The sequence below is a fragment of the Pholcus phalangioides genome, unplaced genomic scaffold (assembly GCF_987345545.1).
Source record: "Pholcus phalangioides strain wild (caught in Gottingen) unplaced genomic scaffold, Ppha-v1.0 ptg000003l_1, whole genome shotgun sequence".
Taxonomy (NCBI): Eukaryota; Metazoa; Arthropoda; class Arachnida; order Araneae; family Pholcidae; genus Pholcus; species Pholcus phalangioides.
In genome coordinates, this window is record NW_028301596.1 from 5,268,300 (window position 1) to 5,293,600 (window position 25,301).

Genomic DNA, 25,301 nt, shown 5'->3' on the forward strand with positions numbered 1-25,301 from the left:
CCTCGTGTACAGAAAATGACCGTAGTGAGACAAAAAATGATCAAATGATCTTTTTTCCTCAAAACACAGACAGTGGCGTGATTTTTGCTGAAAAGAGACATTGCAGCCTCTTTTTAACTTCAGCCAATGGCCTCCAGGTGGCCAACTCTCGAGTAGTGCTCAGACCCATGCCATAAGTCGGCACTCTTAGCTCTGACGTCACTGAACGAGAAAAAGGGGAGGGGGGGGGAAGCTTTTACTCTTCAAAAGTTTACAATTTTCGCCGCTAGTGTAGAACATATCTGAATCGTGGGTTTTTTTTATTTTTTTCCGAATGGCAACAACATTTTATCGTAACTTGTGACATTCATTACAAATAAAAATCGTAAGTTTCCGGTATTTGTTGTGGTATTTGTGACCTGTGTAATTGCCAAAAATTTACAGTGGCCCCCCAGGCTTTTCCTGCGGCCCTCTTTTTATTAAATTTGTTGAAGATGACTAATTGCAGCTGATATCAACCATATTTATTTTTAAAAAAAATAGGAAAGAAATCTGTCCATCTTTTAGGTAAATATGAGAAGGAAAAAAAGAAAGAAAGATTTTTTCCTCGTTTTGTAAAATTTTTCAAGTGTTTTTCCTCTTGTAGCATTTAAATAATTTTAAACGTGATTCGGGCTCCAAATTTCGATCTTTGCACAGCCTATTACCTAACCTGAGGGACTTCTGGGCCCCTATTTTCAGAAAAGGGGGGGGGGAAAACATTGTTCCTGTTACATATTTATTTACTTTCGTTAATTGGGGGGGGGGGGAAATCGATATTCAACTCAATTTATTAAAGGAGGGGAGACACTAAGGGGGGGGGGGGGCCCAACATGCCTCCCGCAAAGATGAGGGTTCTTTTTTCTTTCGAAAATTAGCGCAACTCAGGTCTATCACCTTTTTGGGCTACCTACCCATTTATGGGCGATTTACTACCTAGTGAGTTGTGCCGGAAGTGTAACTGTGTGTGTACCTAACACTCTGAGTGCATATGTAGTGTTGTGTTTGATTTTTCAGTGCTGCCATCTATATTTCAGAAGGGAAGCGAGTGATGTGTTATGATTTAATTACGTTTGTACTGTTTGTAGGTCTGTTGCTGTCTGTGCTGTCTTTCTAAAGGAGAGATCAGCTCGCATTCATACCTTGAAGTTGGTAACCACAAAAAACCAATTTCAGCCGACCACCACTATGGCGACGGTGGGGTTAGAACCCCAATCCTCGTGATGCGAGTCCGTCACTATGACCACTCGACCACTATAGCGGCTCACAAAGATGGGGCTAACACCCGACTTCAGCTCAGGGGCCCGGGACGACTTTTCATTTTTTGTTTTTTTCCCATTGGATAAATTCACTATAGGGTGGGGCCCCCTTGAAAGCCTGAGCTGTAGATGGGGCCGTACTGCAGCATGTGAGAGCCATGGAGCCCTATATAGCAAGGGCTCAGAAATTTATGTTGGGTTCTTGCCATTTATTTTCTTTTATGAAATAGCAAAGAAATTGTTTCACTCATATCATGTGTCATGAATTTTTATGTTTCGTGATATTGACATAAATGTTTTTAGCATTGGTAATGCAACATACGTTCCAGTGAATTAAGGAAAATGAATTAGACTCTCACTAACCTGGCACATATCGGACCAGGGTTTGCCAGATTAATAGAAGTTGAAAGCTAACCACCGCAGAACATCTGGGTCACCACTGTAACTATCAGCTTTTAATGTATCATAGACAACACAACATTGAATCAGCATTATGCTCAGGTCTGTCGAGCACAAACATCCTCTTGCACAGTCCCCGAAATTGACGACTGTTGGCCACAGTCTTTGGTGAGCTGCCGCAAAGTCAATTGAGAAAGCCTATTCAAATAATATGTACTTCTGTGCAAAAACATGCCATCTATGGTCAAAGAAAAACCGCCTGAAAAACGGCAGACTACTGGATGTGCCAAACTAGCCTACGGCTGAATTATCAAGCACCTATTGTACATTAGTTTTTGAAAAATAACTATATACTATGGTTAGGTTATTGGCCAAATGTGTGAAACTGAAACAGACCGAGAAAATTGTTATCCGTGAATTTTTGGTCATGAGGGTATTGACTTATTGCATGTTAAGCAGTATTTTATGTCAGCTGTAGTGCGGTCATGTGGTCATCGTGCTGGACTCTCGTCCTAAGGATCCAGGTTCAAACCCTGTTGAACGACACAACTGTGGTTGCCTGAAGTTTGTTTTCTGCTGTTTTCTAGGGTGGGATGCAGTTTAGACCCCCTTCAGAAAGTCTCCAACTGTGGCACCTCGGAAACGTTTGTTAACCTTCAGCCTCAACTGGATTATACTGTGTTCTTGATCTGCTAGGGCTTTATTCCTGCTTAGTGAAATATTCTTGCCATGTATCCTGCTTAATGAAATAATATTGCCATGTTTCTGGTTGTGGTGCAAACAGAGTTGATAATTACAGGCCGAGGGCAGGGGCCCCCTTTAATGGCTGGAGGAGCGAAGCGACGTGGCCAAATCCGAATGAAGTTCGGCCTATAGGTGCAGCCACTTATTTGCATATTCGCATGCACGAAACGTTTTCTACGATAATGCATTGCTGAACTACATGTCATTTCACTTCCACCGCGCATTTTTGCAGGATGTTCTGCTCGCAGTCGCGTTTCAGCACTGATTTTTTAAATTCTTGACGGTGTTAAATAGTTTCTGTTGGGCCGAGGCCTAGTAACTTCAACAACAGCATATTTTGGATTAATTACGTGTTTGTGTCGTAAGGATAATTCCATGTGCATGTGCATCAAGGATTGTTTCTAATAGATTATTGCTGTGCCGTTCAGGATGGGTAAAAAAACGTGAGCAGTAAAAAAAACCTTTTTTATTTCCCTTTCTCGGGGTTACATTAGACTCGGCACTGTTTGGCGCCATGGCGCCAAAGCAGTGCCAAGAAGGGTGCTTATACTGCTTTTTCACCTACAAGAATCCAAGTTGCTCCCAAGCAGGGCAGATGCTATTTAAATTTTCAACCATGGCTCAGCTCACTCCAGGATAATATGAAAAACAGGTAGTCCGGAAAACTGCTCTGGAAGAACAAAACCGCAACATCCATTTAAAAAATTGCTAATGTCATATATTAAAGTTGGGAGGGAGGGGTTTGTTGCCTTTTCTATTCAGAAACGAGAAAAATAGGATACTCAAACAACAACAACACTTGATGCTGATTTCAATGGTGAAATCGCCTCTGGCAAAAAAAAGCAATGCTCTCAAAATTAAAAAAAAAAACCTTCTGAGAGCAAAGAAAGAAAACCTCTTGCCTTGCTGCAGGTAAAATAATAAAGCTGACTGGACTGTGTAAACAATTCATTAAAAGGGCGGGGATCGTTATTTGTTCTTTTTCTTTTCTTTGCTGTTTTTAGAGATTCTATTCTAGTAGGGAAAAATTATTACAACAAATGATTTTTGTTACGACAGTGGCGCCGTCTGTGTGTGTGTGTGTCTTAATTGGGAACAGTGGCCTTATGAATTGTGTATGTGTGCAACCTTTGTCCAATTTTGAATCTGATAACCTTACATTAGGGGATCACACACATACAAACTCAACACACATTCTGGCGCATACCGATTCATTAATGCATGTACCGTTAAGGTTAAGTAGTAGAGTATTTCATGTCATTAAGTTCGTGTTAATGATATTCTACTGTAATTACAGGCTTAAACCATGTCTCCTGATGCTTGTGGTTTGAAGGAGTTTCATTGTTGATAAAAAAATTTCTCATCATTGAATTTTTTTTAATGTTTTGCTTTTCTCTGCATATTATTTCAGGAATTATGTCAATACGTCGATTTGTGAAAGTTGGTTTAGTTGTTGGAGCAGCGGGATTGGCGGTTACAGCATTGCACAAAAACAAATGGGAAGTTACTACTCTTGGTGCGTGGCGATTTGGACGAGCAGCTGTTACTGTAATTTCACATTTTTTTCCCCCCTAAATTATCCCGTTTTTGGGCAGTGGTAAAAAATGCTGTAAAAGTTTAAAATGAAAATATTGCTATAACTAGTGGTTTGTTATGCACTGTCAACAAGTCAATGTTGAAGGTACATAATACTCATAACAAGAAATTCATTGAAAAAAACAGTAATTTTTCCTGTTCTTTTAAGTTCTTGTTAACAGACGTTTACTGTATTACAGTGAAACCTCAATATAACGATACTCTGCGGACCAAGAAAAAAAAATATTGTTTTAAAAGGATTATTGTTGTATATCAAGGCAGAAATTTAACATTAGCCTAGATAATAGACATTACCAAGCAAGACTGGAAAAAATATAGTTGTAGAGGGATTGATCATTATATCGAGCATCATTGAAACAAGGTTTCATCATTGTTGGTTTCATTTCATGTAAAAAGAAAATTGGTAAAATCACGCTTTATTTTGTTCTCATTTTCTTCTTATGCTGTGTTATAATGTACCTACTGTTAGGCATAAAGAAAAAACGGGCAGTGTCTGAGTCATGGCTACCAACTATTTTTAGAGGAGGGCGTGCAATACATCTTCACAGCATTGACTTTTGGTGGTAGCTTGGGGTATCTCGCAAAAGACGTAATAAATAATTGTTCAAAGGATAATATTTAGAATCCCGATTCTAGAGCGACAGAGGTCTGAAATCACAACACCATCAATAGATGGGGGAAGAACAATACAACAGGTATATAAACAACTTGCTAGGCATGGACCATTCCATTGAGCACGACAAGTGAAATATATCAAGACAACTTGTATTCCATGATGAAGACAATGATTATGATTTTATACATCAGTCATATACTTTAGAGGCTATGTAGCACATGATTTGTAGATAGAGGTGGATTTATTGGCGGGTGCACTGGACACGCGCCAAAAGGCCTTGGCTTCTAAAGGGCCAGAAAAACACACACATTTTCCTAATTTAGGGGGGGGGCCTGATATTTTCTTATGTGCCCGGGGCCCTGACCGACTTTAATCCGCCACTGTTTCTAGATCAAACAGATGATTTGTGATTTATTATTATTTGTAGCCCAATGGCAAAGTTGACGATGTTTGAGATTTTTTTAACGACTTTATATATCTCTATTTTTCTTCTTTTTTTATTTAATAAATTTCCGGGTGCACTCATCCTTCAAGAACGCATCAATTTTTCTCAGAGATGTGAAGCATGGTGTGTCCAGCTTTTCAATGTTTAATGTCAAATGATAAGCATGCTTTTCCTTTTGGCTAAATTTGGTAATTAGCATCACTCGTCACATGATCACACAGGTTTAGGCTTTATCTCCCTCCTCTTTTTCCACGTGCATAAGGGTGCATAAAATGAAAATGGAACAGTGGTTATAATTTGGTTTATTTTTGTATAGTGTGACAACATTTTTCTGTAGAGGTAGAGTGGGATTTTTTTTTTAAGGAGGGCAACCCCTATTGTGGAATAGACTTGCCCTAGGTAGTCATGTGGGAATCATGTGATAAGTGCTGGCAGTCGGCAGACAGTGCAATCTGTTATTTTTTTCATCTGCATCATGTTTGCGAATTAAGGAGATAGAATAAAACATGCCATTTTCAAAACTTATAATTGCTTTGCAAAAAATCATTTTCCTTTAATTGGAAAAATAGTAGAAGGTAAAGTTTTAAACATTACTTTTTGTTTCATTTCTCAGGTTGGTGCGATTGCAGTTGATTACAAATGGACATTGAAGGGTTTGGATCGTAACAGTAAACTATATGAGGATACAAAGTCAGAGGTGCTTTTTTCGTATCATAAGTTTAAAGTCGTTCCCATTGTAAATTTTACAGTTTTTGATTCCAAATTATTTTGTAAAGGATAGTTGAAAATTGGTTTATTTTCTTTTACATTTCAGGTTCATTTCAGATCAGCTAGAAAACTTTTGGACTTGTGTTGCAAGAATGGTGGAGCATTCATTAAAGTTGGTCAGCACATTGGTGCTCTTAATTACCTTTTGCCCTATGAATATGTTTCGACGATGCAGGTCTTGCACAACAAGGCTCCAAAAGCATCGATGGATGATGTTTGGTATGTTTTGAAACAAGATCTAGGAAATGATGTGAGTTTTTATGAGTAAAATATTTTTTTCAATGTTTTCGATGGTTAGCGTTTTTCACTTCATTACTTCTTTTCTTCTCTCCTCTTAATTTGAGTGCAAGCATTTTTTTTTATCATGCTTGTTCTCTGAATGTAGTATTCAACATTATTTTTTGGGAAATTTCTTGCATATCATTTACATAAAGCGTATGATAGGTATTGAACACAGAATTTTTCATTATCCCAATTTTTATTCTCAAAGGTTGAAAAGACTTTCAAAGAGTTTGAATCGGAACCTCTAGGTGCTGCCTCACTTGCCCAAGTACATAAGGCTGTGTTGCATGATGGTACTCCTGTTGCGGTTAAAGTGCAGCATAAAAATGTAAAGTCACATGCGATTGTAGACATGGCTACAATGGAGGTTTGTTGGTTGTTTTTTCCCCCTTACACATACACAGTTAATCCCAGATACTTGTATAATAAAGTGCCAATTATAACAACCCCCCCCCCCCCACTTTCATATATGCTCCTGCTATCTAAATCATTAAGATCGTTGCTTATAATTAAAGCCCGGATTCTATGCAAAAGCATATGCAGATATGCATTTGCATATTTTGGCCTTTTTTTATCATTAATGCATATAAATGCATAAAATCAAAGAATTTTCAATATAAGTGCATATTTTTGAAGATTTATTTAAGCTCATTCAATTTTTTTGTTCAATAAATATTGTTCATGATATTTTCATAACATCGGTTTTTTTTTCCCGTCAGGTGAAATTTAGTGAATTAATACATATCTGTGAAGTATTTTACAAATATTAACCATTTTATTGTAAGGCTATTTCTAGAGATACGTCAAAGTGGTAATTTTTTTTTTAGAAATAGTGTCAAAATTCTTTTGTTACTGGCATTTTCATTATTAAGCAGCTACAACAAACTGAAAATTAAAAAAAGCTTGAATAAAAAATATGTAGAAGTTATTTGCATATGCGGTATATATGTGAGGGAATATTTTTTGTAAATTAATATGTATGTATTAAGAAATAGAAAAGATAGTTTTAAAACTCATGTTTTTTTTGCATGGTGATTTTTTTAATGCATATTTTCTCATTATTTTTACATATCTCAGAATTTTTGACTTTTTCAAGATTTCTAGTGCAGATTCTGGGATGTTTAATGCATATTTTGGGATTTTCAGTGCACATTTTGTATTTTAAGTGCATATTTTTGCATTTTTAAGTGCATATTTTTGCATTTTTAAGTGCATATTTTTGCATTTTTAAGTGCATATTTTTGCATTTTTAAGTGCATATTTGCATATTTTTAGAGCATATTTTTCCACTCTTTTAGTGCATATAATCCGGGCTCTATTTATAATGAATATTTAAGTATGTCAATGCTTAGTTTTGAAATATAAAATCAATAGATAAAACTTGTATCAAGGTGTATTTCATTCTCAGTTTCATAGATGGCAAAAATGGTCAATTTCATAGACGGTTATGATATGTACCTATATCAGTTACCCCTTTGAAAATAAAATTTGTAAGTAATGATCACATCCTCCCCTAACTTTGGTTTTCCCCGACTGCACAGCTCTCCTATTCCCACTCATTGGCTGCTAGAATCACTGCTGTCTTAACGCATGGGCCCACCTAGACACGGCCCGGGGGCCTCACGAAAGTAAGATCCGGTTGAAGTTTTCTGGAATTTACTAAGTAGGGCCTAGGAAGAACCACTTGGTTCAGGGGCCCATGCATGATGCTCTTGAGACGGCCCTGGCTAGGAATGACTTGGTAATCTTGAAATGTATTCTGGATGAATGAGAATTGGCTTGATGCAGTAAAAACCTGTCTCAAGCAGAATCAAAAGATAGTCCCGTCGATGATTAATGCTTTGATGTGCACCTTCATGAAATCTAAACCTGTTTAAAACAGAACATTTCAGTCTCTTGACGTTCCGTTTCATCCAGGTTCTACTGTATATAAACTGTCATGATTCTCTTTGCTTTCCTCAAACGTCATTTTAAAACTATCCATAAGATATGGTTGTAATAAGTGCCATTTACATGCATTATTAGATCTCAAGTTATTTAATAAGTTCTTCAGAATCTTAAGACTGATTCACTCCTGATATTTCATCACTGACTTGAAAATTCTATTAAAATGTTCTTAAACACAACTATTTTCATTTATAATCCCCTTTTCTTTTTCAGGTACTTGTTAATATTGTGTCTTGGTTATTTCCTGAATTCACTTTCAAGTGGTTGGCAGAGGAAACAAAACGTAATCTTCCTCTTGAGCTGGACTTCATTCATGAAGGCAAATGCGCTGAACGAGTGTCTCGTATGTTCTCGTCGTTGACATGGTTAAAGGTAACTACAATTTTGAAATAATGTTTCTACATTTCATGGCCACTTTGTGTGTAGAGAGCTCCTCCTACACGGCTATTTTCCAAACTTCGAAAATCTTGGGGGGAAAACCTCAATGTCAAGATCTTGAAACAGTAGTTGTCAAAATGTGAATTGTGGCTCTAGGGGGCGCCACCAATTTCTGTCAAAAGTGTCAAGAGGAGTTGATGTTTTTATTTGCGCCCTTCAGTACTGTAAAATGATTTTTTTCCAGACTATTCTGGAGAGCTGGGATAAATGGTCTCAATGGCAAGGGAGCTGCAGATGGAAAAAATTTGAGAACTAATGTCTTAAAAGATCGTTGATCACCTATGCTGTCAGTCATGTGACATCTCCTTTAAATGACTTCAAATTTATAATGAAGGACATGTTGAGCAATATCGCATGAATCTCTAAAACATCCGATACTAAGATGTGAAATAAGTTGTTTTGAACATTCTGTTTTGGTTGACTATGCTTGTAGCTGAAATTGTGACCTCTGTCCGATGATTGTGTAATTTATTTTTTCTTACTAATAATTAGGCTTTTTAATTTTATTATTGGTAAATAGCATTAATGAGGGTAGTTATGTGTACAAAAATTGCACCATCCGGCGATTGATTGCAGCTGCAAAATGCTTTGAAAAAGCCAATTTACTTCAAGCTCACTCTGTATATTAATTAAAAATTTCTCTCGTTTATCATAATCTTTTTTGAATTTTCATTTTTTTCTAAATATGTGTGCATGTATGTTTTACATTAGGCATGTAGCAAAAGAAGTTATTGAAATAAACATGTTTCAGGTTCCAAAAATTTATTGGAATTTATCAACTTCTAGAGTTCTTACTATGGAGTTTTGTGAAGGCGGTCAAGTAAATGACAAGAATTATTATGTCCAGCACAAGATATCTCCAAGTGAAGTGTCAAAGAAGCTCGGGCAGCTGTACAGTGAGATGATTTTTGCGCAAGGCTATGTGCACTGTGATCCACATCCAGGAAATGTGCTCGTGTACAAAGAAGACAAGTCCAAAGAAACTATAATCACCCTCCTCGACCATGGATTATATGTTGTAAGCTTTCAGTAAATTCATAAAGCTCAAATATATTTTAGATACAATGATTATTTTAGATAAAATTTCCCTTTTTGGAGTAATCACGCCATCGTAGTGCAGATCAATACAAACTATATTTACAACGGTGAGGCACCATAACAAAAATTGTTTGTCTTAAACTGTATTATCACCTTAATATTTTGTCAAAAGATGTTATGATCATCCTGTATGTATCCGAGGCCTTTTTTAAGGCATAGACCCCCCCCCCCCATTGAGCCCTTAATGCATATGAGACCCCATGCAGGGCTGTAGCTGGATGCTTTGCCCCCCTGATGAAATTTTCTAGAGTGAATATATGAATTGGTGAATATGTAAATATCAGTCAGGTAGAGGGGGTCCAAAAACTCTCTTTACCTGAGGCCCTGTGATGCTGTTACAATAGCTCGATGTGTGCGTGTATCTTGAACGTCCCATATCAATTATATCAAAATGAGTAAAAATCAAAAGATGTTTGAAGAGTGTCCGAAAGGAATAAAAATTTTGTGAGATTCTAATATTAATGTTAAATATCAAAAAATATCAGAAAGAGGGAAAATTCTCTTCCTAGTTCCCTATAGTGGCATTACCATATAATTGTAATTGGGGGAAGTTTAAAAGTTATAATTTTAATATGGTATTTAATCCAGAAAATGTTGATCAATAAAATTTGAGCAGCTCTCTATTACACTAAAAATTGCCCTTTGACATTTGAATGAATTTTGAGAATTCGTGAAGTTGGAGTAAAAAATAAGGTATTGATAATTGAAATTCTTGATTTTTTGACACTCTTTATATGCTGAAATAAAAATTAAATTTTTATAGCTGGAAAAATTTTCAGGATTTTGAAAGACACGAGAAGTGGCAAAAATCAAATATTTGAATCTTGATATCTCAACAAATTTTCATTTCATTGTTGAAGGATAAATTTTGTCAGTGTAATATAGAGGGGTGCAAGTTTTACTTGAATTGATATATCTTTGTTTGGCTATATAAAAATTATAATTCCTAAATTTCTCCAACTATTAGTTATAAATAATAACTAATGTTATACGATGACTATTATAATATAATCACGTATAATAACGGAAGTGACTATATTATAATATAAAATTTTATGTCTTAGCTGAATCACCATTCATTTTATTGGCAGCTTTTCATAGTTTACTTTAATTTTAAAATCAACCATAGAGAATTGTTATTCTTCTTGAAAGGCTTTTCATGAGACATCCCATATAGCCATTAAATATTTTATTTTCAATATAAATGCATGATAAACCAAATCATGATCTTTTGTGACTGCTGAATTCATTTTTATGTTATGTGCCAGAAATAATTTGTTTGCATTCACCTTATCTGTAATGGTTTTTATTCAGACTCTCACAGAAGATTTTCGATTAAGCTACTGTAACATGTGGATGGCTTTGATGAATGCTGATGTCAAGGGTGTGGAATATTGGGGACGACACCTCGGTGTGGGAGACATGTATGGTCTTCTGGCTTGCATGGTAACTGCCCGATCATGGAGAGCGGTAACGAGAGGGATTGAAAAACACAAGTCTACACTTGAAGAAGTAGTTATAAAAGTTTTGATTTTTAAAAATTTCACAGTTTTGATGCATGTTTATGACACATTTTCATCCATTTCTGCACTTTATGACACATTTTCATCCATTTCTGCACTTTATGAAAAAGAAATGATGACCTCATATATAAAGGGAAAATTTTCTTAGTGAATGTGAAATGTGCATAGGCTTAAACACTTGGGTCGTCATTTGATTGAACCCTGAGATCTTCGACATTCCTATGAGATCTTTGCTAAACTTTGCTTCAGCTGCAGGTCTCTACTTAGGGCTTATAATTTTTAGGGGAGGGAGATAATACAAAAGACCTCTGGTCGCAGTGCTAGGTGCCATGGAACCACTCGCCCAAAAGTCTAATAAAACATTGTTATGAATTATGATTAGATACTTGGCTTCATTATGTAATAAAGAACTTCATCTATAGCAGTGGTTCTTAACCACGGGTATAGGCGAGCATTTTTGGGTGTGCGAGATAGGGAAAAAAAATTACATGTTAACCGATTATTCAGGAAAATTGAAATGATAAGAATTGAATTTTTCGGTTCTTGAAACATTAATTATATGGATATTTTGACACCCTATCTTTTAACTTTCACTCGTAGAAATGTATTACATGAAACTCGCATTGGATTACGGTTTGTACTTGTTTTCCATTTTGATTGAGAGAAAACACCATTAATACCCAAAATATGTTGCTGTTTAATTTATGTTCTTGTACCTTGTGTCATTAGCATACTGCACTTAGATTTGATACTGTCATGGGCATGGCTCGGAAAAAAGTAAGAAAATTTAATCAAGAGCCAAACATATATACAGGGTTCTGTAACTCGTAACTCAGCCTTTCGTAGAGGTATGGTTCCAGTTTAAAAAATGCTCAAAATTAGGGCCGGGAATCGGTTAAAATTTTTAATTGGTTAAAAAATTGGATAAAACCAAATTTTAATCAAATATTATGTGTGACCATATAATATTAATAAGATGCTCCAAAAATACATTTTATTAATTTCACGGACTGATCCGGCAGATTTAAACAAATGTAGGAATAGATTAAAAAATAGGGTTGCATGCTTGAAGTGCAATATTCACTGAGATATTTGAATTCAAAAATTGGGAAAGAACAGCATAAATGAGGGAAAGGATCTTTGTTCGTTAGTTTATGATGTTCTTTCCCAACTTTTCTCCAATTTATGAATTCAAATATACCACTAAGAAACTTGAAATTTTTTTTTTTTTTTGTCTCAGAAGAGATAGGGCAACAACATTTAATTGAGTTTTTTTAGGATAGGGCATCCATATAAAAATTTGGATTTTTTTTATTCTATAACAGGCTGTCTTTTCACTCTCAGAACTGGTATAGGGTGTTTTTTTTTTGCACATTTTGAGCATTTTTCTAAATTGGAACTATTTCTCTCTACGGCGAACAATTGGTGAGATAAAGGCCAAGTTAGGACTTAGAGGACGTCCTGTATATTGTTGTACCTGCTAAAATCAACAAGTGAAGGACAGTTCATTGAAACTTTTCCCAAATTTCAAAAAATTATAATAAAAACTAATTTTTTTAACTTAAAAATTCAAAATATTAAATATCAACAGTAGCCAAAAAAAGGGAATTAAATAATAAGTAAAAGAGTTTATAAAAATTAATTAATACAGATAACTAATGTAATTGATTACAGGAAAAACATAGTGAATAGAAAACTGATTATCCAAGGGGAAAATTATAGAAAGGCAAGTCCTATTGCACTAGGTGCAGGATGGAAAAACAGTTGAGAACCACTGATCTAGAATAAAGTATTGAATTTAGTTAGCCTGTGAGTCAAATAAAATTTTTCTATCCAGATGGATTTTTATTCTACAGATTTAAATATGTATTTTATATATTTTATTATTATTATTAATAATTTTACTGTTTACATGAACTTCAAAAGGATCTGAAAATTTAGAGTGTTGCTCAGTTGATTTTGGACAGGTATTCTTTGTGGAAACTGAATTTTAAAAAAACATGATATTTTAAAGTTTTTTTTAACGATTCAGAGCCAAGTAAGGAACAAAAAGAATACAAACTTTATATTGTGGTAGTTTTTTTCCCATTATTATCATTAAAAATTATAATTTTTATTTCAAGTTACTTTTGAATAGTGATAAAAAATCTTGATTGCATAAAGATAAAATAATTTATAAGTTTTGGACTTTTATTTTTCATGATAAAAAATAATACTATCGAACCTCGTTTAGTTGATCCAGTTTACTGTGAATTTTTGCTAAATTTGAAGTAAATATTTATCCTCTCAGATGATATTTAAAAATGATAATACTTGTATGGTAATTTAATATTAATATGTATAGGCCTAAGCATGAACTCCCATTTGAGATAAAATTTCAGTTACTAGATTTAAAATCTAGTCTAGTAATTTTGTATTGAATGACTTAATTTAATTATCTTATTTTACTTCAATGCCCTTTGATGAAATTAATCATTTATGTGAGGGAGTTCATAATGAAATTGCTGTTTTGTCTGTTAATACAAAATTTTATTGGTGTGAATTTTGGTACTTTATCGTACTGAGATTGAGAGCTGAGGATTTTTTTTAATCAATTAAAGACATCTTACAATTATCAAACTTCACTTCTCAATTTCTGTACTAACACACACTTTGATTCAGAATATTCAAATCAGTTTCCATATTTTGTTTTCTTTAGAAAGAAGAAGTTAGGCAGAACATAGCTATGTACTTCCCACAGATAACTACTGTTTTGAGTCGAGTTCCAAGGCAAATGCTGCTGATATTGAAAACCAATGACCTGTTAAGAGGGATAGAATCGACTTTAGGTAATTTTTTTCCCCTTTTTTTTGTTTTTATATACACAAGTTGAAAGAAGACTTCGAAAATGTTTGGATCTCACATACCCTCAAACTAATTACAATGGTCACTGTTGAACAGAATTTTTAGGTCTGTAATGCCCATTTAACACATTAGGATACCCATTGCCATTAAATGGTTTTTTAAATTAACTTTCGTAATCCAAACAGTTCCCAATTCCAATCAGTTTGGACTTAGCTGGCTGTACTTTATTTTCCTTTTTTTCAACATTCTATTAATTGTTGCCATAAGAAAAATTTATCTCGTGTATCTTTCCTTTTGGTCTAAAAATGTTTTTATCATTTAAAAGATTTTAATCATTATTTGTCTTGTGTTTCCAGGTGTCAAAGGTGCTGCAGGATCATTCATCGCAATGTCTCAATGTTGTGTAAAAGCCATATATGACAATAGAAAACTTTCATGTAAAACATATTGGTGCAAATTCAAATTTAGTGTATTCCAAAGTTTTGCATTGACTCGAATATATCTATATAAATGGTATCTTTGGTTTCGAAGTCTCAGATCCATGGTGCATATGTAGTATCATTTTATTTTAATATTCATACACAGCGGAAAAAAAAAAATTATGTTCAAAGGTATGATACACCTATATCATGGGATTGTGTGTTTTATAACTATTATCTTTGAATGGATAAATTGCTTCGAATTATTCGAAGATTTTTATTGTTTATACAGTATCAAGTAATTACCAATCAACATTGATGACATTAATTAAGTGTTTAATGTACACAAAATGTACAGTAGAGTCTTGAAAATCTATCTCAAAAGGTTTAAGGCTTTAGATAACCTGAAGCACTAAAATTTTTCAAAGTTTTTCTCAAGAACCCTCTCCCACCTTTTTTTTTAAATTTTTATTGCTAGAAATATTACTTATTTAATTTTTTTTCACGAATGAGAGTGATGTAGCCTTTATATACCCCTATCAAAGCTATTACAAATTATACTGGGCAGATAAAAGTTGGTGTCTATAATGAGGCACAGATAGAGCTTATTGTTTAGATTCCTCTAGATGGACCTGTATTTACTGGGACAGATTGATTTTTCTCCCATACTTAGCTCTTGGGAGGGGATGATCATCCCTGTCACCCTTTCAGGATCTGCTCCTTTTCAATACATCCTGTTAAGACAACCATACATACACAGCTGATTCAGAGACTTTGTATTTGGATCCCAGGCTGCCCAACCTACTCTGCAATGAGATACCATTTGTTTTTAAGTGGAACTAACATCACATACATTTTCTATTGTTTGTCATAAAATCTGAGTTTTCAATAATTTTAAGAAATCTTGTTCCCGTCCAAATCAAATTATCATGACTCTACTGTACAACATTTATAAATCCACCACTGACACAAGTTCTATTGATTAAAAGATCAATACTTTAATCACATATTGATCAGCAATGCAGTGTCTGGATTTTAGTTTAAAATCTTTCAAAAATTATTGTCAAATTTATCAGTGTTAAAGACATTGTTATAAAGGCTACCATAATTTTCTGTGTATAGTCTGCTAACACTTCAGTGTCTCAAGAGATGCAAGGCAGGGTAAATCTGATCATCTGTATAGTGCACATCATTATATGGCCAGGAGGAGAGAAATCATTCACTAAAATTAACAATTTTGGTATGTAGTTTGCATTTTTTTATTGCCTGCGTTTGTGAATCTGCGATAATAAGAATGGGAAATAATTATTGTAGGAAAAGGCCAATATGTGTCTGCCCAAAATTGCAAAAAAGAAACCACAGCTAAACTTGTTTCGGAACTATATGAAGTTCCTTCATCAGTAGCAAAGAAAGAATAGTGAAACTACTCCCTATAGCAGGAGTTACTTGCTGTTGTAGACAAAGAGTCAAATTCAAAATGAACCAGCAACAAGAGCAGAGGAGAAGGAAAGTAAAATAACAGAGCCAATCATAAACAAGAACATGGTAGTGATGCTGATGGAGAAAAAATAATTATTGTAGGAACTGTTGCCAGATTTTTTAGAAGGGTGGTGTGCTAGTTAGATCATTGACGAACGGTCATTTTTGTTGATGTGGAATGATTTGAAGAAGTCCAAGTCAGACGGTGAGAGTCATTTTTGAATAATTTTTGCAGAAGAAAAGTCAAATTTATGGTCAAAGGACCAGCAGTGTTGGGCTATGGCTGAGCGGTTAAAGTCTTGGTTGGTTACGCATCTTCTGTACTCGTTTAAAACGTCTTAAAAGCTGCTTCTCTAAACTAAAAGAACCAATTTCTTTTTGTGGTTTGCTCAAAAAAAACGGTCCTAAATATTTTTTCTCTTACTTCTCCCATGTTAAAAGATATATCGTAATGAAAATTTTGTGTCACCCTTAGGCTCTGATTTAGCAACCATGTGTAGAAGGTTTTAGGCTCCAGTACTGATTTTCTAGTCACCAACTCGCCATGGCGATCCGGCGCCTGGGATTTTTCCAGCCCTCTTAACTTACATTTATCCCTTAGATCCTATATTAACCATGCTATACCAACTTGCCTCCACATCTGGGGGTATAATCTGGGTTGACATAGTTGGAACAGTTTTGTAAGTGTTTCATTTGTAGCCAAGGAGTACCGCTATTCACAGCATCATTCACATTTGCTGTAAGTGTTACAGAAAAAAATGGAAAAATCAAAAACTAATGACTTTGCCAACTAGCCTCAATTTTTCCTACACTTAATCTCCCAAACTATTTTGGCTGGAAGTGAGAATGAATGAGTGAAAATAAAATGGAATATTTTTTGATACACAAGTATTTCTCCTAAATGCATTTCTAGGGTGATATTAAGAACGATGAGAGTAAAAATTCAATTTCACATTTTGTTTTCGAAATTTTTGTTTTGTATTGAAAATATTTCATTTCCTGCATAGCATTAAAAAGAATATTTTATCCTATGATAGCCCACAGAATATACACAGGAAATTACTGTATTTAACTTATCGTGAAATAAAATTAAGATGTTGTATTTGATCATTTATTGCTCCTGTAAGGAGTACTTGTGATATGATGAGTATGTCATACTGTGCATGGAAATTTGTATGTGAAATTGTACTTCAATTGTATATATAAGATAATCCTTAATTCCCATCAGACATTAAATTTCGACTTTTTATGTTCGTGGAGAAAATTTGAGAATCACATGGTCATTGTACTAATACGTAGCTTTTGTATGTGTAATGAATCTCTCTGAAAAGGGACCAAATTGAAAATTCTTTTATCAACATAATACAGGGTGATTACTTAATTTCCCTTGTCACATTTTACTGCAAACTGTTGATCCTGAAGGCATACTTTCAATTAGAAAAAGTATCCAAATAATGTGTACAACTCAGATATACATCATTAATGTTGCAAGGGGTTGTATTGTTATTAAAATAAAAATAATTTTCTATATGTACACCTTGCGCTCAAAAACTCAATTAGAAAGTTGTTCTGTTTCTGCTGAGGCCAACAAAAAAATTTTCGCAGTTCTAAGTGCAATATTCGCAGATATATTATAATTCAAAAATTAGAAGAAAGTTGGAAAATAACAGCATAAATCAGACGAATACTGGGAAAGAATAGCATAAACTAGCAGATGCTTCTTTCCTTGTGATTTATGCTGTTCTTTTCCATCTTTTCTCAAATTTTTGAATACAAATATCTCTGCGAATATTGCACTTAGCGCAATTTTTTTTGTTGACCTCGGGTGGGACACTGCAACAACTTTCTAATCTTAATTCCCTGTGAGAGAACACTGTGTCTGTATAAATAGTTAATTCCTTTGTTTTATTAACTATACAACCCCCATTGCAACATGAATGACATATCTTAGTTCTACACGTTATTTTGATACTTTCATTTGATGTTTCATTATAAAGAATGTAATACTGTAATTCGGCTATGGTGTTTTTAATCACGGTGCATCACATCACTCTGGTGAAGTTCTTCCAGATTAGCCAATGAAGGGGAGTCTAAAAATCTCTTCCCCAACAATACCACAGGTGTTAACAGTTTGGGAATCTCTGGTTTCTATTAATATTTTATGCTTATAGTGTGAGCACAATGTTCATTTATAATATGTACATTGCTATTATTTTTGTAAGAAAACATTTGTTATTTCTCTCGAAATGTCTAACCATTATTTAATCTATGTACAATCAGTGACTTAAGATACTTATGTAAAGTGCTATTTAATTGTTTATATGAGATGATTATATTTTTGAATTTTGCTAGAGTGTACAAGCCTGCAAAAGATTATACCTCAGTATTTGGAAGCTTATTTTTTGAAATTTTGATTAAATATTCTTTTTATTTATTTACTATTTGTGCATTGAAGTAAAACAAACATTGCAATGGATAATTTTTTTTTATGCATATTTACATACAACGCTTATAAAAAGCCTGCTGGTCAAGAGTTTTTATCCAACCTACGAAGAATAAAAACATTTCCAGTACTTTCAGACATACAGATCATAGGCTCAGATGTTTGTATATACAGTTAACTTCATTTATATGAGTTCAAAAAAGCCTAGTCAAAGTGTCCGTGTAAATGCAAAAGTCGCACAACTGAGACTTCCCCTCCAACAAACATACAAAATATTATAAAATTGAATGCGTTTAATTGCATCTCCAATTCTGCTATTAAAAAAATTGATTCGCACATACTTTGGGGTGGGGGGAAGAATTGAATTTTAAAATTGCATTTCATATTGCTTAGGGAAATAAAATTAACAGAACATATTACCTTTGCTAAAATCTTGATTATTCATATACAGTGAAACCTCGTTACAGCTATACTCGATATAACAATAAATCCCTCTACAGTGATATATTTTTTTAAATCTTGGGAATTGAATATAGTCTAATCTTAAACTCCTCTTTTAGCCTAACGATATTTTTTGAGAATATTTTGAAACTGCTGTAATGCTATTCCTTATACAGTGAAACCTCTCTTTTACGGGCACCAACGGGGCAAAAAAGAAATGCGTCCGTAAAAGGGATAACCATTAGTCGGATTTAAAATGTACTTTTGCTGTACAAATGGGGAATCACTATTTCGCCGTAAAAGGGGGGGGGGTACCGTTAGGAGTGGTTTTACTGTATTTCACTCAAAATCACCAATATATTTTTGAATTCCTCACCAGTATTTGTTCTTTCAAGGGTGTTTAATAATATCGGCTTTATGCGCTACCTACCCTCCGAAAGTGTTTACGAAGTTGCCGTGAAGCTACTTTCTGTGTAATACACAAAACTGGCATGATGAAACAACTAACAATTTTATTCCACTAATCAATTTGAATATTTTGCTGCGAATAAATACTTAAGTGTGTTTTATGCTGGTACTAACAACGCCGATTTAAAAAAGCTGCTAACAGCAGCATAAATCTGGTGACACCTGTTACCTCTCGATACAACGGTATTTTTTATTGATCCGCAGAGTATCGTTATATCAAGGTTTCGCTGATATTCCTCTGTAGATAAAAACACAACTTTAAACTTTCTTGACACAATCAGCTAGCAAAATACCACAACGGAAGAAAATTCTCTGGAAATGAAAGAACTGATAATGTGTGTGTATCATATATGCCTCTTATTGGCAAGACCTGTGCCCTAAATGCTTCATTTACTTTTCACGTTCACAAGAAACTCACCTTTATATAAATCGGGGGTCTCAAACGCATGACCCCCACCAAGCTCTTTGATAATAATGTGTCTAGTTTCATGGGCCTGGTTAAAACGTCAAATGTGGCCAGCAGTTGAAGACCCTGGATATAGATTATTTGTCCAATTTCTCTCTTTTCGAGGACCAACATAATGATCAGCTGCTCACTAGTGGCACTACTCCGGCATGAAAGTCGCATCAGGAAAACTTTCATATTTGTATACTTACAAGCAGCGTTCGAAATCATTTGTGGTCCGGGACCACTGATTAAACAATCGGACCACCGAGAAAAAAAATTGTGGTGGTCCGCGGGACCAGTAGCGAAAAACTTCGCGCACTTCTCCCCGCGGCGATATATTGATCGCAGAAGAATCTCCTCTAGGCCCCCCCCCCTGGTGGTATATCACTCTTCTAAATGCTAACATATTTGGAAAAATAAATTATTTAGAACAGATTTCGTTTAGCGGGCCAATTAGGATGTCTGCGGAGATGGGGGGGGGGGGCAGCGTCAAAGGTGGAGTCGACTGATCTAATGTATATATGAGCTGACATCATCATCGTGCCCCCCCCCCCCAGACTTCCAAGTCAATCTCCGCCTATGCTGCGGACCAGTAGGTTCCCGTATTCAATCCGTGGGACCAGTGACTTATTTTTCAATTCTAACGTAGCACATAAGTAATATGGTGGAATACGGACAATTTAGTGGTTTTACACAGGGCTTAGGATTCCACCCCTTCTTCGTAAAATTTACTCTTATCTGATTGCGTTCTCGGCTAGATACAATACATCAAAAATTTCAGTTTCTTCCGCAAATTATTCCATTCAATATATTCGTAGTTTGAATTTTACAGACAAAATCAGATGTGCGATACCCCTGTATTCTTTTTACGAGAGGAGGGTCATTGGAAGTGTTTCGAACATAGACATAAGATTAACTGTGTTATATTATATCTATGGTTTCGAACTTGTGACTGCTGGTCTTAAGCTTTATGTAGAAAATTTCGATTTTTGAATCGATTCTGGGTTTGCACGGGCCAGTGCTACTAATTACCGTGGGTGCTCGAGCACCCACGGAACCCCCCGGCCAATGCCACCAACTTGCCAGTTCGAAATTCAGAAATTATTGTGCCCCCTTGAGGAAGTTCCTTGATCAACTGCATAATATCAACCCCCACTATCAAATACAGCGCATTTTTTGCCCAGTCTGCGTAGCGCGCACTTTAGTTGAAATTTCAATTTGCCATTGTGTGAGTTGACGTCCACTGCGAAAAAGTTTCATTCTCGTGACAAGAACAACAAATATGTATTCAGGTACGAAAGACGAATTCCTCAACGGGAGGGAGAAAAAATAATAGCAAAAAAAAATGCCCATACACAAACTCCATGAGCCAATGAGGCTTTTCGAATAGACGTCATCATCATCATCACTTCTGAGGGACATACACTGGATGATCCCCACACAGAGATCAATGTTAAAATTGCCGATTCTAGCGTAGAAATGCCGAAATTTATTGGGGTTTACCGCCACATATCAATAATTTTAAAAATTGAATTGAATTCTGCGTTTTCGAAATATATTGAGCTCGCTTAGAGATACGAAGCCTAGAAAATTAAATATAAAATAATGAGCCAGACCCACTTTTTTGATGTGGATATCCATGCAATAACATTGATTTCGAATTTTTATTTATATCTTCTCAAGCGAGAAAATGAGAATTTATGTCTCCGTATTGTCTTATATTATCCAATTGCATCAATCCGTATGGTTTAGGATGTTTTAAATTAATTATATGGGCCCATATAAATTACATCGAAGAAATTCCGCAGCTTTAATCAAGCGTTTTTTGAAGGAAAAACAGGCAGATCGATAACGAAGTTAAAAAAAAAAAAACGAAATTTCTAGCTCCCATTTAAAATTCAACGATTCATTTCTATGTTTCTTTATTTGATTTGTTTCTTTCATGAACCGCAGAGGAAGTCGCCATATTGGTTATCTTGTATGTCCTTCAAAAAAGGCGGAAATATCACGTGATCCAAAAAGCCTCATTTAGGAGAAAATTCAGAGAGGTGAGGAACATTGTAAACTATTTCCGTCACTAGAAATAATGAATGTTTGTCAATCAGTAAGTCTGCGGTTGTAACCAATAGGTCAAATAATGATCACAAATTTAATTTGATGCACAATATTCTTTCGTAGTCGGGGTGCCGCATGCCACCCCTGATATCGATGAATGATAAATAGCATTTGTATTCGGGACTCGTCAATAGATGAGTAAAAATACAATGAAGATTAATGTTTTGGGGTTTTTTTTTTAATTGGTATGTATGTTTCAAGATACAAATGTGTAATTACAGCTTTTAAAATAATGTCTTGTACACGAGAAACAAAAGTCGATTGTGTGTTTTTGGATTCAAGGGTCAGTAGGCAGCATATCGTGTTTCTTCAGGTACTCTGGGTACCGCAACTTCTGTCGATCGACACCAGTTCTGCTGTGGTGTTCCAGAAACAGTGCCCATGGTTCTCGCTTGTGAAGAGCTACCGGACGGTCAAAGAATATCTGCTTGGTGTTCAACAGGTTGCGGATAGCAATACAAATGATCTGAAATTTCACGAGAAGTTAACAACTGCGAGTAATTTTTACCATTACTGTAAAAAAAATCTATGTTCTTTTAGTTTTTAATTTCCAGGTATAGTTGTCCGGGGTCCCTGAAATGAATTTCACTCGTATTCTATACTACTTCTACACAGTGGAAGAATTAAGAAATGAGTGAACAACGACGGCTTGTAGAAATTTAAATCCGAGTACTATCCACTACCGCTAAGATTTGTCAATGGTGCCTCCAGAGGCAAGACCCTATTTCTATTACCCTGTGTTACATGTTTTCATTCTATAAAAATGATTTATGAAAAAGACGACAAGAAAGTTCTCATCTTGCAAACACTTTTTCAGATGATCCGCAACAGTTTTCATCCTTTGTTCAGGTTTGCGACGCAATGCCACAAATGTTAATTAAATAAAGCTAGGGGTTTAGATGAGATGTTTCTCCAAATGTTGAAACACAGCATTGAATTCATCATTCACGCCATAACCAACATCAAAACTGTTCTAGAGAAAGATCATTCTTCTGATTAAAAAAGATAAAATCATCAGTTCGCTCAAAGTCCTTTATAAGAAAAACTCATTTCTGTAGCTTTATTGTGTATTGAAGCTGAGATAACACAAAAATTATATTTTGATGACAGACTTTTCACGGGTTCTTCTATAGTGAATTTATAGCTGAGTTTCTCAAACCTTCTGTTCCATTGTCCCCTTTTTCAGAGAGAGCGAAATATCTTCTCTCATCACCCCCAACTCAGGAAATGCTATACTATACCCGTAGCTTCTACCGCCCCCTGAACCATTTTATTGCCGCCAGGAGGCGATATTGCCTATTTTGGGAAACTGATTTGTAGCATGAAAAAAACAACGAAAATTTTTAATTGTCTGGAGTCTTCTCACCCCTCACTCTTGTTGGAACTATGTGCCAATAAAACGAAGATCACAGACCCCTCTTGATACGATGTGTGGGGGGGGGGGGCACGGACTTCTTTTCCGAATAATATTTAGTATACATGATATAAGAAATTGGAAAGTGTTGCGTTGGCTTATTGTTTATCGCATTCGCTCAAAATACAAGGGAACCCGGGTTCGATTCCAGAGGGGGACAAATAACTTCTATTTCCAGACTTGTTTCGGCGTAACATCCAGAAAATTCTGTCACAGTAAAAAGTTAATTGTTTTCTCATCCACGCTTACACGGACCCTTTGAAACCTCTCCAAGGACCCGCGGTTAAGAACCACTAGTCTAATGTATAAATACGTAAAAAAAAAACTACTTAGTGAGAAAGAAATCGTGTCACCTTTATATCCTGGAAGTCTGTGATGCCCATCTTGGGAAGATGGCGTGCTTCAAGCAGAACGAGTTTCCGACCAGTTATGAAATTTTTCGTGAAGCATTCCTGCGATTTTGGAAAAACGGTAATGTAAATTTATTTCTAAATCAGGGTATGCACAAACTCTGGTCTACGGGCCCGCCAAGGGATTCCATCCAGCCCGCGGAAAGAGTTCCGATAGAAAAATATTAGTATATACACACGATGCAATAATTACACATTCTGACCATATTTCCTTCGTAAAAATACGGGAAATCGGGATTCAAATACAAATACAACGCACGCCACAACAGGCAAAATGCCCAACGATGTGGCTGAGAAAAAGATGCCTATAACAAATATGGATGTCATACATTTCAAAAATACAGCAACCCAATTAGAAATGCAATTACAAACAATATATACGTGATAAAATATCATACAATGCCCATAAAGAATACTTATGGTTGTCTTATTCTAAGTATGGATAGCTTCTCGGGTTTCGTACGGGATATCACCAAAAAATTGTCAAAGGCTAGTAAAATTGACAGTTATAACCAAAAATTGTCAAATGCAAGTAAAGAGTCGTCAGTTATAGCCGAAAAATTGTTAAAAACAAAGGAAAGTTGCCAAATGCAGTCAAAAGAATTGTCAAAGGCAAATAATTCACCAAAAAACGTATATGTTTGACAAATAGAAATAGAGGAATGTATTTATATGACTATAATTAATTACGATGGAGTCATGATTGTCATAATATAATTTATAAGTCATGAAAATAATCTTACTTTTTTTTAATTTCAAAAATTCAAGTTCACCTCATTAAAAATAAGGGAAAAAAAGGACATTTTGTAAAAAAAAGTTATGATGGGCAAAATTACAGTAATGTCCCGTAAAATGCGGGTCATGTGGGCCACCCTTTATATACAAGTTTCTGGCCCGTGGACTGAAACGGTTGTGCACCTCTATTCTAAATGATTCGATTATAGCTAAAACATTTATGCTCGAAAACTTTCTCAACTCTAAGAGAGATACATAATGTCCTTGATGAATAAGTTATTAGACAAAGAATTAGACATATGTACTCTGTAAAACTTGAACTGCGGTCCAAAGGTTGCTATCCAATCAGCAACTTCCTCGGCAGTCCAGGACAAACAAGTTGGTAGGTCTGGGTCCGGATAGTAGACTGGCTTTTCCGTCTCGTCATTCATCTCCGAGAATTCTGTGATAACGAATCATGTGATTAATGATCAAGTTATTCTTTTTTTGGGATGATTTTTCTATATTTGCTGTTTGTAATACTACTCAGAATAGCAGTTTTTCCGTAAAACATCTCGAGTTTAATAATAAAAGGGAAGCATGCTATTAATTGTGAAGTTTTTTCGAGAGGACAAAAGAATAGGTGAGTTTTTTAGGGATCTCCCCAATAAAACGAAAATTTTTAGTTCGTGAATACCTGGAAGCGGGCAGGCGCGGATCCAGGGCATTGTGTCGAGAATGGCGATCCGGTATTTTAGAGAACAATCCAATTTTTCCCACATTATTTCACTCGTGGGAGGGGGCGATCACCTCCATTGCTTCCTCTGGATCCTCGCCAAGTAGTGGTCCAGGAGCTGCTGCCCGTCGCTATTCAAACAGGCTCCGCCACTGTAGTAATTGCTGCTACAACTGAAGCACCACAAGTCAGCAGTGCCATCAATGCCTCCTTTGGGCAAAGTGATTTTTCTAGGGG

General features: G+C 35.3%; 1 protein-coding gene across 1 annotated transcript; it reads left to right on the forward strand.

Moving 5' to 3' along the window:
• The first annotated feature begins 377 nt into the window (after nt 1-377).
• On the forward strand, nt 378-18,313 carry Adck1 (aarF domain containing kinase 1). Its single transcript, XM_089242851.1, has 10 exons — nt 378-546; nt 3,832-3,968; nt 5,691-5,774; nt 5,892-6,095; nt 6,336-6,494; nt 8,288-8,446; nt 9,264-9,530; nt 10,925-11,122; nt 13,832-13,961; nt 14,334-18,313. The coding sequence occupies exons 2-10, from the start codon at nt 3,837-3,839 to the stop codon at nt 14,531-14,533; spliced, it is 1,533 nt and encodes a 510-aa protein (XP_089098977.1). The 5' UTR covers nt 378-546; nt 3,832-3,836; the 3' UTR covers nt 14,534-18,313.
• Nucleotides 18,314-25,301: the final 6,988 nt, after the last annotated feature.

Coding starts and splice junctions, on each gene's coding strand:
- Adck1 (XM_089242851.1), top strand. CDS start 3,837: ATGTCAATACGTCGATTTGTGAAAGTTGGTTTAGTTGTTGGAGCAGCG. Junction 5,775..5,891: donor ATGAGGATACAAAGTCAGAG/GTGCTTTTTTCG, acceptor TTTACATTTCAG/GTTCATTTCAGATCAGCTAG. Junction 11,123..13,831: donor ACAAGTCTACACTTGAAGAA/GTAGTTATAAAA, acceptor TGTTTTCTTTAG/AAAGAAGAAGTTAGGCAGAA.